We start from the raw sequence: 13514 nt of genomic DNA on the forward strand, positions 1-13514 counted from the left end.
TTCTGAGAAATAGCCTGGACAAAAATAAAGTATGAAAATTAATAAAGGGTAATAACTCACAAAAAAGAAGTGCAGAGTACCGATTCTTGTACACTGCATTTTTTCTTTTTTCTTAATGAGATCTATCATCCTATGAAGTTTCATGTCCATAGCTTTCATACTTGAGGAGAAATGACCGGGACAAAGTATGAATATAAACAAAGGGCAATAACTCAAGAAATAAGAAATGCAGAGTACTGGTTCTTGTGCACTGCACTTCTTCTTAATGAGATCTATCATCCTATGAAGTTTCAATTCCATAGCTTTTATACTTTAGGAGAAATGGCCCGGACAAAAATAAAGTATGAATATTAACAAAGGGCAATAACTAAAAAAATAAGAAATGCAGAGTACCAGTTCTTGCGCACTACACTTCTTCTGAATGAGATCTATCATCCTATGAAGTTTCAAGTCCATAGCTTTTATACTTTCGGAGAAATGGCTCGGACAAAAATAAAGTATGAAAATTAACAAAGGGCAATAACTCAAAAAATAAGAAATGCAGAGTACCAGTTCTTGTGCACTGCACTTCTTCTTAATGAGATCTATCATCCTATGAAGTTTCAATTCCATAGCTTTTATACTTTAGGAGAAATGGCCCGGACAAAAATAAAGTATGAAAATTAACGAAGGGCAATAACTCAATTAATAAGAAATGAAGAGTACCAGTTCTTGCGCACTGCACTTTTTCTGAAAGAGATCTATCATCCTATGAAGTTTCAATTCCATAGCCTTAATACTTTAGGAGAAATGGCCCGGACAAAAATAAAGTATGAAAATTAACAAAGGGCAATAACTCAAAAAATAAGAAATGCAGAGTACCGGTTCTTATGCACTGCACTTCTTCTTAATGAGATCTATCATCCTATGAAGTTTCAAGTCCATAGCTTTTATAGTTCAAGAGACATGGCCCGGACAAAATTAAAGTATGAAAATTAACAAAGGGCAATAACTCAAAAATTAAGAAGTGCAGAGTACCGGTCCTTGTGCACTGCACTTCACGTTATTGAAAGAAGCTTGCATACAAAGTTTGAAGTCAGTCAGACTTAAAGTGACTGAGGTATGCTCCGGACAAGCTTTAGGGGACGCCGACACCCACGTTGCCGCCGACACCGACGTTGCCGTTGACACCGACGTTGCCGCCGACAAAAGTAACCCCTATATGTCGCCTTTTCAAGGCGACACAAAAACGATCAATCTCCTACGCAGTGATCTCCCCTTACAGCAGGATTAGATCTCTGCCATCACAACATTTTCGTCAAGATTTTTGACGATATGATTTTTTTCAATTTTTATATTTATTTTAAAAAGTAAACACGGTTTTGCTAATGTTTTAAGACTATAATGTATAAGATGTAAACTAAAATAAAAAAATAATTTCGAAAACTTAAATATTATCAATATTATGAGATTTTTTTTAATAATGCACCGTTTCATTCCAAAACAATGGCCGCTTTTGAAAAAGATATTATTAAAGAAATTTATTTTTCATTATTTTGTATACTTTTGATAAATTTTTGAGAAAATATAACGGACGTAGGTACAAAAAGTTAAAAATAAAACAGAAAGAGAAAAATGACGTTAGATTTTCTATGTAACGGTCGCTATTTACATTTGAATTTCGACGTTACATCATGTGACTTTCATCATCATGTGACATCTGTGAAGGCAGCGATTACAATTCTGCAAAGGGAGGTAATCAGTGTGAGGAGTTTGAAAAACGATATTACACTAGTGTAATAACACTTTGACGTGACGTCATTTGCGTTATATAGAAACAGCGTTACACTATGGGCGCGTCATTGAAAAATTATTCATTTGAACAGTTTACTGTTCTTATTTTATATATGTGATAAAAAGAATATTATATTCGTGTAGATTCAATACTAAATTTATTGAACTCGTTAAATAAAACAATATTATGCTCGCCAGAGGCTCGCTTAATATGATTTTATTCAACTCGTTCAATAAATTTAGTATTAAACTACACTCATTCAATATCCTCTATGTGTTTATGTTTTACTGTACATTTTAAGTTTTTTCAAAGGATAACTAGCATAAAAAATCTTCTTTTTTTACATACATAGTTATGATTTGAACACATTGACATTTTAACATTAAGGTTTCTTTTCCATGATATGTCAATAAAAAAAGTTTAGTCTTTTCTTAATACTTATATAGATTAGAACTATATCATTAGATGAATAATGTGCGTAATACTTAGTTGAAGGATACCCCTTAAAATTAACATCTTTATCTTTAAATGTTTCTGAATCTTCATACTATTTTGAATCAAAACACTATTCATCGGCTGATAAAGTACTATCGGAAGTTTGTTTATCATATTGTATCTGTTTATAGTATATCCCCATGTTGTATTGCCATGTACCCTGGGAAAGAAATAAAGAGATCTGTTCTGTTTTGTTCGGTTATTTCCAAATCAAATTCAAATAACACTCACAGTAGCAAATGAATATATAGATTATTTTAGAGCAAATGCTGCAATTCTCTTGTAATTTTGTTGTGATTAATGCTTCCTAGGGATCACTTTGTTTCCAGATTTTTATGCTTCACAACAGCAGGTGTCAAGTGCCGTGTGGCAGCTGTAAAAGGTTACCCCGTACTTCACTTCAGTGTTGTTATATTTTCTGGTCCTTCGGGATCTATTAAGTGTTGAGAATTGAGTACCGCTCAAGCCGGTGCTAGGGGGCGTGAGGGATGTTGCACTTATTCATTATCCCTCATGTACAGACTCAATCAAACCGAGTCTGCAATTCTCTTGTAATTTTGTTGTGATTAATGCTTCCGAGGGATCACTTTGTTTCCAGAATTTTATGCTTCACAACAGCAGGTGTCAAGTGCCGTGTGGCAGCTGTAAAAAGTTGTCCCGTACTTCACTTCAGTGTTGTTATATTTTCTGGTCCTTCGGGATCATTGATGCCAGCACTATTTAGTGTTGAGAATTGAGTACCGCTCAAGCCGGTGCTAGGGATGTTGCACTTATTCATTATCCCTCATGTACAGACTCAATCAAACCGAGTCTGCACTTCTCTTGTATTTTTGTTGTGATTAATGCTTCCGAGGGATCATTTTGTTTCCAGAATTTTATGCAGGTCTTGTGATCATAACAAAATTAGTCTATCGCGTTCTTCGTTTAATATTAAATGCTAAGTGATAAAGCCTGCTATCAGAGCAGTCATTTTCAGATTTTATTTGGAGTTACAGAATGACCAGAAACAATAAATTCCTAACGAATTACAATATCAGAGTACATTAAGTTTTTCCTCCAGATCCTATTTATTATACTAAGGGACTATACTGTAAAATTTAGCCGGTATTGTTATTGTGATAATTTAATATATTAAAGATCTGATACGTATATATGTACTTATTGTACTGGTCCCTATTATAGTACCAGATACAGTGCTGTTGTAAAAGAACGCCTATCATGGTCATCTTGAGAGATATTTTCATTAGGTTGATAATTACCAGACTGTACTTTAAACAGGGTCATGTGTACCTTGACGGTTTTTCAAAATTCCCCATATTCATGCTCTAGAGTCTACCATAAGGTGGTACATCAACACATCTGTGGTTATTTGAGTTCAAAACAACTTCATCAGCTTTATTACAATAACCATTATTGATACCTAAAGAACATTGAGACTGCTTTAAACTTTTCAGTTCAGTGATTACATCTTTTAAAACACCAGTTATACTGTTAATGACTTCATTCACATTATTTGTTTCAGGTGTATTTTGTACGGTTGGTGATGTGTTTACACCAACATCTTCATGATCACTCATCATATGTGATAGGACTGACATGTTATCATCTTCACTTTCATGACTTTGCCCTGCCTCATCATTTGAGTTGAAAAATATGGTATGATCACTATCGACTGCTTGCACTGTATTCCTCTTGGCAACTCAAGTCCCACTAAGGCTTGGATTCGTATCACTGGATTTGATGTTTGATTATCAAATCCCACCGCTCTCACCATTAAAATGTTGCGTTACGGTACCAGGCCCCTTAAATCTTTCTAAAGTGTGGTAAAGTGCGCAAGACTTGATGACCAATAACCGGGCCGGACTGTAAGGAACAATTCACAACAGAGAAATAATCACAATTATAACAAAGTTTTATTTTAAAATAGAATTTTTAGGGTTAGAGGGACTGATGATACTTGTTAGGCCTATATAGATCTATTGAACTGCAAAATGCTATTATAACCTCTGTCAATAGTGGGCTTCTCTGTATAAATGCCACTGTACATTGTAGTAATTCTTTAATTCTGGAGGTACGCCAGTTTAAGATAAAACTTGAGTCACAAACAAGGAAGAATGTTTACAGTTTACTTATTTTAACAAGAGGGCCATGATGGCCCTGAAGTCGCTCACCTGTATATAGGCCCACAGAGCGAGGCCAGTTTAAACCCCAGGGCTTTTATTTGAACAAAATTGGTAGACACCCATTAGAAGATGTTTCATGCTAAACATCTAAGGTCTAGCTCGTTGAGTTTTTTAAAAAAAGATTTTTTAAGTTTTAACTATACACATATAGTTAAAAGCAATGACATCCCTAGGGCGGGGCAAGTTTTGACCCCAGGGCTTTTATTTGAACAAACCTTGAAGACACTCACTAGAAGGTGTTTCATGCTTAATATCTAAACTCTAGCTATTTGTTTTTATTCAATGAAGATTTTTAAGTTTTTGCTATACACATATAAGGAAAATTAATGTCCCCCGGGGCAGGGCCAATTTTGACCCTAGGGCTTTTATTTGAACAAACTTTGAAGACACTAACTGGAGGATGTTTCATGCTTAATATCTAAACTCTAGCTATTTGGGTTTTTTTCAAAGAAGATTTTTTTAAAAAGCTTTTGCAAAACACGTATCTTAGCTCTAGCTCTTTGGGTTCTCTAAAGAAGTTTTTTTAAGTTTTTACTATATGCATATAGGGAAAATCAATGACCCCCTGGGGCGGGGCCAATTTTAACCCCAGGGCTTTTATTTGAACAAACTTGATAGACACTCATTTGAAGATGTTTCATGCTAAATATCTTAGCTCTAGCTCTTTGGGTTCTTTAAAAGAAGATTATTTAAGTTTTTACTATATGCATATAGGGATAATCAATGACCCCCTGGGGCGGGGCCAATTTTGATCCCGGGGCTTTTATTTGAACAAACTTGGTAGACACCCATTAGAAGATGTTTCATGCTAAATATCTTAGCTCTAGCTCTTTGGGTTCTTTAAAAGAAGATTTTTTAAGTTTTTACTATATGCATATAGGGAAAATCAATGACCCCCTGGGGCGGGGCCAATTTTGACCCCAGGGCTTTTATTTGAACAAACTTGATAGACACTCACTAGAAGATGTTTCATGCCAAATATCTAAGCTCTACCTCTTTGGGTTTTTTAAAAGAAGATATTTTAAGTTTTTTCTATCGGTTGCCATGGCAACCAGAGTTCTGCATGGAATTTAATTCTTTGAACAATTTTTAAAGGTGACCACCAAAGGAACATTCCTGTGAAGTTTGGATGAAATTGGCTCAGCGGTTTATGAGATGTCATTTAAAGTAAAAGTTTACGGACGCCGGGCGGACGATGGACGGCCGGACGAAAAGCGATCACAAAAGCTCACCCTGTCACTTTGTGACAGGTGAGCTAAAAAGTGGTAAACAGTTAATAAATTTAAATGTCAATAAAATAAAAGTATTGCAAATAACATCAACATATGTATATGAATTATAATTAAGTCCTAGATATCTTATTACTTATAAACTACCAATAAATTATGACGGCGACTGCGGATTAATTTCCCTTCAAAATGGGGTCGGTTTACTTTGCAGATGGACTTTGCAGACAAGTTAAACAAAGAGGGATTTTGCAGACAAGTTAAAAAAAGAATGTTTTAGATTTTGCAGACAATATAGATTATATAGGGGGTGTTTAATTCCTTGCCATAAGGTGTGAATGGGCAGTTATGCTCACTTTATGCATTCAAGAAATAATTATTATTTGCAAAACTTTAGATTCTATTTTAAAAAAAATTCCCGACAAAATATGAAATGGCGGACAAATGCCCACCCGTGAAAGCCCTCCCGTGACTTTTTGTCTGGGTACGTAAAGGGATTTTGTCCAGCCTTGCAAAGACATGAAGGGGATTATGTCCTCCCATGGAGGGGATTTTGTACGGGTATGCAAAGGGGATTTTGTCCGTAGGGGATTATGTCCGTACACAATTGAATTTTGCAGACAAGTTAAATAAAGAACAAAATATGAAATGATAGGTGAAAATATGAAAAATCTGTTTTTTTCCAGACAAAATATATGTTGAATTTTGCAGACAAGTTAAATAAAGAACAAAATATGAAATGATTGGTGAAAATATTAAAATCCATATTTTGCAGACAATTAACAACTGTACGACGTACAACTGGTCAATGAACAATGTTCGACATTCGAAAACTGATCATTAGCTGTCCGGAGACGATCATTTCCATACACAAAGAACGCTGTCAACCAATCGATCATTCGAACATCAACAATTCTTAGCTTATAAGTTTTATGAAAGTTTACACAAAAATATGATAAATCTATACATAAAATGTTTATAAAAATAACTAGTATGATGGATTGGCTATAAGTGTGTTGCTTTTGAAAAACAATGTTTAATCAATTTGTTTACTAAGCTTCAGCAGCAGTTGCTACAACACATTGTTAAAACTTGTTACACAATAAGTCATAGTTGAAATGGTGAGGATTTTTAACGTGATTTTTTTTGACAAGATCCATTTTATAATCGGGAATTTTGATGCATTAAAAAGCTTAAAAAATTTCCGTTGTGGCGTTTTCATGGTTACTTAAGGCGGTACTAGATGTCATTAAATCCATTCTATTTTGATGATTTGGATCTTCTTACGGTTAACTTCACCGCAAACTTTACACCTTGACAGTGGTTCTCCACACTCCATGCATTCACGATGGCAGTTTGTCTTGTTCTGACGTTGGTTTTCTTCAGCTGGTGTCTCTGTAAATCAAATGTAACTTTTTATTTCTTTTTATTCTAACTTATCAGTATTTTGTGTTAATTTTATAGAATTTTTCAATGAATAATAGGAGGTTATTAAACATGTATACGAAGGGTTATCCAAAAATTGCGTGGACTTTCTTTGTTGAGTAAAATATATTTGAGATATTGACTTAAAACTTTTACACTGCTTAGAAGAACAAATAACAAATAAACACAGAAAAATTTATGTTAGTAAGCTCCTTATAACAGTATTTATTTTTACATAAACACATGTCGGCGACAGCGGTGCACTCCAAAATGTTATTGACGTCAATAATGTACTTTATCACATAAACCGCGGCGCAGGAGTGTAATAAATAGAGGATATTTGTTTAGTTCAGTGTAAGATCGGAATATTTCACCGAGTGAGCAGTAAAAGGTATATTGAACTTATGGTGTTCATGAGGTGAAATATATTTCGATCTTACACTAAACTAAACAAATTTTCTTTTTATTATATGCAAAGAAACGTTTTAAAAAGACATTCAACCTCATACTGAATGAAAAGCGCGCCAAATAATAATACAACATGACGTCATTTACGACGTCACGTCATTTAGTTGGTACCCAGTTCTGTGCACGCTGGTATTTCACTGAAACAACGTAAGGGGCTTAAATTCAAAACAGTGAAATTATCAAAGTGGTAATTTCACTGTTAAATTAAACAGTGAAATTACCAGTTTTTATATCACTGATATATTTCTATAAACCACCGAAAAGCATGTTAATTATAAAGCCATTTAATAACAAGAGCTGTCACAGGAGACAGCCAAGCTTGACTAATAAAATACTGGACACAGTAAGGAGGACAAAACTATGAAAGAAAAACCAATTATGTATAATTATGTATTTAGTTATAGTAAAAAAGTATCATTTGTTAACATAAATTCCAAGATCAAGGGGAATAATTCTAGAAATAGTCATGCTAGAGTTATGAACCTTGTCACACAACATGTGTGTAATGATAACAAATATATATTTCAAGTTTGAAGTAAATACCTTAAAAAGTAAAGAAGTTATAATATTTCTTAAGAAAATCCTAAGTTCAAAGAAAGATAAATCTGTAAATATTGCTTCAAGAGTTATGAACATTGTCACATAAAATGTAATTGATGATAAGGAATAAGTATTTGAAGTTTTAGGTAGATACCTTTAAAACTAAAAACGTTATAGTAAAAAATAACATTTTTCTAGTAAAAAAATCTAAGTTTATGGGGAGATAATTCTTGCAATATTAGTGCTAGAGTTATGGACCTTGTCACATAAGATGTGGATGATGATAAGGTACATATATTTGAAGTATGAAGTTGATCCCTTTAAAAACTAGAACTATCGCTGAATGCGATTCATACCCCCACCAATGTCCTTGACAGAAGACGACTTGGAAAGGTGGTTAAGGGAATAACTTAAGTGGCGCAAATACATAAAAAGAAATTATCTCTGGTGAAAAAAAGACTAATTGTACAGGTAAAAGTATAAATATTCATTATCAAATCATGTTCGAAACAGTTACAAATAACCTTTCATTTTCCCAATATTAAACTTTTTATAAGTCAATTTTTGACCTTAAAGTGTGGCCTTGACTTTCAGCTGGCACCAGGGTAAGATGGATTCTGCACATCGCCCAGTTGGGGTGACATTTGAGTAAAGTTTGAAGAAAATCCTTCCATTAGTAAAGAATTTAAAGAGCGGACACAACATATCATCTAGTATTAATTGTATGTAAATTTAAAGACTCAAAAAAGGGGCATAACTTTGTTAAAATGCAATACAGAGTTATGAAACTTGACCAGCATATCTTCACTGTGACCTTTCATATAGATTTTAAGTTTCAAGCAAATACCTTTTCTAGATTCAGAAATATTCATATAAATGTTAAAATTTAAGAATATTTTCTAAGTCAATTTTTGACCTTCAAGTGTGACCTTGACCTGAAGCCAGCAAAAGGGTAACATGGGTTCTGCACATTTCCTTGTTGAGGTAAACATTTGAGCCAAGATTGAAGAAAATCATTCAATAAGTGTAGGACTTACAGAGCGGACACGACATACTGTCTATTATTTGTTTGTTTGATATTTGATCTTCAATTGTGACCTTGACCTTGAGCTGACACATGGGCAACATGGGTTCTGCACATCCCCTTGTTGAGGTGAACATTTTAGCCAAATTTGAAGAAAATCCTCCAATTAGTGTAGGACTTACAGAGCGGACATGACATATTGTGTAATATTTGATTGTTTGATATTTGACCTTTAATTGTGACCTTGACGTTGAGCTGACACCTTGGCAACATAGGTTCTGCACATCCCCTTGTTAAGGTGAATATTTGAGCCAAGTTTGAAGTAAATCTTTCAATAAGTGTAGGAGTTACAGAGCGGACACGACATACTGTCTAATATTTGATTGTTTGATATTTGACCTTCATTTGTGACCTTCACCTTGAGCCTACACATACACAACATGGGTTCTGCACATCCCCTTGTTGAGGTGAACATTTGAGCCAAGTTTGAAGAAAATCATTCAATTATTGTAGGACTTACAGAGCGGACACAACATACTGTCTGATATTTGATTGTGTTTGATATTTGACCTTCAATTGTGACCTTGACCTTGAGCTGACATATGAGCAACATGGGTTCTGCACATCCTCTTGTTGAGGTGAACATTTGAGCCAAGTTTGAAGAAAATCCTTCAATTGGTATAGGAGTTATAGAGCGGACACGAAAATGGAGACGGACCGACCGACGGACGGACAGACCGACCGACGCGACAAAGCGAATCCATTATAGCCCCCCCCCACATTTTGTGGTGGGGGTATAATAAATAAGTAGCAGTAAAAAATAATATTTTTTAAGGAAAATTCTAAGTTCAAGGGGAGATAAATCTGAAAATATTAGTGCTAGAGTTATGAACCTTGTCACATAAGATGGGGATGATGATAAGGTGCATATATTTGAAGTATGAGGTTGATCCCTTAAGAAATAAAGAAGTAACAGTAAAAAATAGTATTTTTTAAGGAAAATTCTAAGTTCAAGGGGAGATAAATCTAAAAATATTGGTGCTAGAGTTATGAACCTTGTCATATAAGATGTGGATGATGATAAGGAACAAATATTTGAAGTTTGAAGTTGATACCTTAAGAAATGACAAAGTTATAGTGAAAAATATTTTACTGCACCAAAACTTTAATCTGAAATCTGGACGCGGACGCCGACGCCGGGGCGAGTAGGACAGCTCTCGATATACTTTGTATAGTCGAGCTAAAAACGATATTACACTAGTTAGTGTAATAACAATTTGACGTGACGTCATTTGCGCTATATAGAAACATAGCGTTAAAGCGCGCTAATGTTAGCGTTACACTATAGACGCGTCGTATCGATTTATTCAGGGAATAGACATATACACATACAATTTTATCACAGATATCAACTTGCATATATATATAAAAACACACACATAAATGCAACAAAAATAATTATAAGATTTATTAATGAGTATGTTCTATGTAACCCTAGGATTGCCCATTAAGCTAAAAGCTTATTTCCAATGGGGTCAATTTTCTGTAAAATTATTACACTAACTTACATAATAATAAATGAGTTATAAAGAAGTTAAAATAAATGACAATTTTCAACAATCAAGACACATTTTTCAATATAATAAGACAAGTACATTGTACACAAACAATATGAAATAAATTTCGTTTAAACTAAAACATATCAAGTACACATAAACATGTTGCAAAACCTTATAAGTTACACATCAATTTAATAATAGTGTAACGCTAACATAAGCGCGCTTTAACGCTATGTTTCTATATAGCGCAAATGACGGTCAAAGTGTCATTGAAAAATTACTCATTTTAACAGTTTACTGTTCTTATTTTATATATGTGATAAATAGAATACTATATTCGTGTAGATCCAATACTAAATTTATTGAACTCGCCAGAGGCTCGCATAATATGATTTTATTCAACTCGTTCAATAAATTTAGTATTATTTTAACTACACTCATTCAATAGCCTCCATGTATATTGTGCTTCAGCGTAACGCAGTCAAAGACCGATACAGCTTCTCAAACTAAATTTCTTCTGCCACTTAAACACTTTAAATAAGTCTAAGATCGTGAAATTTTATTTCTCTGTTCACCTGCTGATTTTTTCAAATGTTTTTGTAGGTGTCATTCCGAAAATTACACAAAAATATGGTCCCGCGATTTTCTAATTTTTGCGTGTCCGTCATTTTCACGTTGTAAACAATATCGGCGTCTGTCGATTCTAGCGATATCAACAAAAGTTGACGGAAATGACGTCCATCATTTTAAAGAATTACTTAATTGACGTCATAGAAGAAACATGCAATGTTTGGCGGGTTTTCTACGTTAATTATTAGTTTTTTAGCAAAAAAATTACGATGACTAACTGCGCTTTTCTACCGTGCGCTGGGTGCCGTGTATGTGCTTATTTAAAAGCAATATAAAATCCTTACTGTATGTGTAGAAATATTCGCGGGCTTCAAATTTTCGCGATCTTCGCGGTGACATTCGATCCGCGAATTCATGTTCAGCGCGAATATTTCTACACCAATAATTTCTAAATAGATATATTTTCGCGCATCTATAGAACAATGTATATCAGTGTGTAAACGGCTGCCATAAGTCTGGTATCCGTGGCGATTTAAAAGAGTGATGTTACTGTTGTATAAACTGTACATGTAACATTTAGCTCTGTATATAAATCAGTTTGCTAGTGTAGTATTGTTTGACTGATCTGATTAGAAGTATAAACATGTTTGAACAATACCATTGTATTTATTTTATAGTCTGAATCATAAACGTCTTTACATCTGATCAGATTATATTTTGTTTTTCTAAAAAGCAATTATACAAATAACACAAACAATTAACGATTCTAACTGATGAAAACATGGAAAACAAAACACAGTTTCACAGCCAACATTTTAACAAAATTGGTAAAAAGATTTGGTCTCATTCAGTGCTGTTTAAAACTGTGAAAAATCACGCGCGTTAACGGACATCATTTATTTGTCCGCTAGACAAATTAGTGTCTTTGTTCTGTACAATAGCGTATTGTTTGACACCAGGTGTTGAAAATAACTCTGAAGTCCAAAATGATTACAGTTAAAAGTATGTCAATAAACCAGGCTGCTTGCGAAAACCATTGCCTTATCGTGTGAGAGTAATTCTCTTATTTTTAACCTGATGGGTGTACGCGAACTTATGATTTTCGGCAGTCACTTCCCCGAATTCAAAATAGCGCAAATATTTGTATATACCCCCAAAATGGACCTTTCCGCGAAAATTTGCTTCCGCGAATTTAAATACACATACAGTATTTATTGACGCAGTTAACTGTTCCTTTCAAAATGTTTTAATAATATTCTACAAGGTATGCTTATAAAATTTCACTACAATACACGTTGACTTTTAAGACATATTTAAAAAGTCCACAAATTTTTGGATAACCCTTTGTATGTTGAGTACAATTCTGAATTCTATTGAGCAAGTACACAGCTGTGAAACTATATTGGGCAAGACTCTAGTCTGATGAAGGTCTTACAGCTGTGTAGGAATCCAATAAATTGTTTTCAAAAATGTTAAATAATCTCCTTACTTCACACCACCACTTTTGACATTTTGACAATACAATAAGGATTAAATATGAATTTTTGAACTCTAAAAATGAAAGCATCTAGAAGGAGTATGATTTGCATTTAATAAAGATATTTTGGACTCTGAAAATGCAAACGATGCTTGATATGGACTAGAAATGGAATTTTTTGGACTCTGGACTTTAAAATTAGATTGGATTTAATAATGATCTCTATTGAAACATCAAGTGTTATATTTTTATTTTATTTGGTTTTATGTTGCACCAATAAAGTACAGGCGACTTTCCAGCTTTACTGGTGGAGGAATTCCTCAGGTGCCACTCTGTACATTATTTCAGGCACAAACAGGCACCCCAGAAGATATACTGACATTCCGTAACCTATCTGTATAACTTTCTCAAATGGAAGAATCTGAAGACGCTCAAACCTGCAGTGGTAAGAGGCAAGTGGTTTGAAGTCAATGACCTTAACCAATCGACCAAGGACGCCCTTTAATATCATGTGGTGCAAATGATGAAAGAGCATTGGTAAAAATTTTTGAAGTGAAATGAAATGTATACATTTAGAGCATGAGAACATTAACATTTCTGAAATCTAAGACTAAAAACTTCTATTACAGCAAATGCATGCATCTCTTAAATTACTTTAAAAACATTACATTTTTACTTAATATTTTTACATCTAAATTAAGATTTACTAAGTTAATTATGTTATGATTCTAAAATTACTTTAATATTCTTTCTTTCAATTAAAATGATTTTAT

General features: G+C 33.8%; 1 protein-coding gene across 2 annotated transcripts in view; it reads right to left on the reverse strand.

Moving 5' to 3' along the window:
* Positions 1–4163: 4163 nt before the first annotated feature.
* The window catches only part of LOC132754670 (baculoviral IAP repeat-containing protein 7-like), a 132425-nt gene continuing 123074 nt past the window's right edge, over positions 4164–13514 (reverse strand). For both annotated transcript variants that reach the window (XM_060745328.1, XM_060745327.1), the window contains one exon: positions 4164–7073. In XM_060745328.1, the coding sequence (XP_060601311.1) occupies positions 6928–7073 (146 nt within the window). In that variant the 3' untranslated portion in view covers positions 4164–6927. The remainder of the gene's footprint in view (positions 7074–13514) is intronic.

This window comes from Ruditapes philippinarum, unplaced genomic scaffold (genome assembly GCF_026571515.1).
Source record: "Ruditapes philippinarum isolate M1 unplaced genomic scaffold, ASM2657151v2 ctg372_1_1_1_1, whole genome shotgun sequence".
Lineage (NCBI taxonomy): Eukaryota > Metazoa > Mollusca > Bivalvia > Venerida > Veneridae > Ruditapes > Ruditapes philippinarum.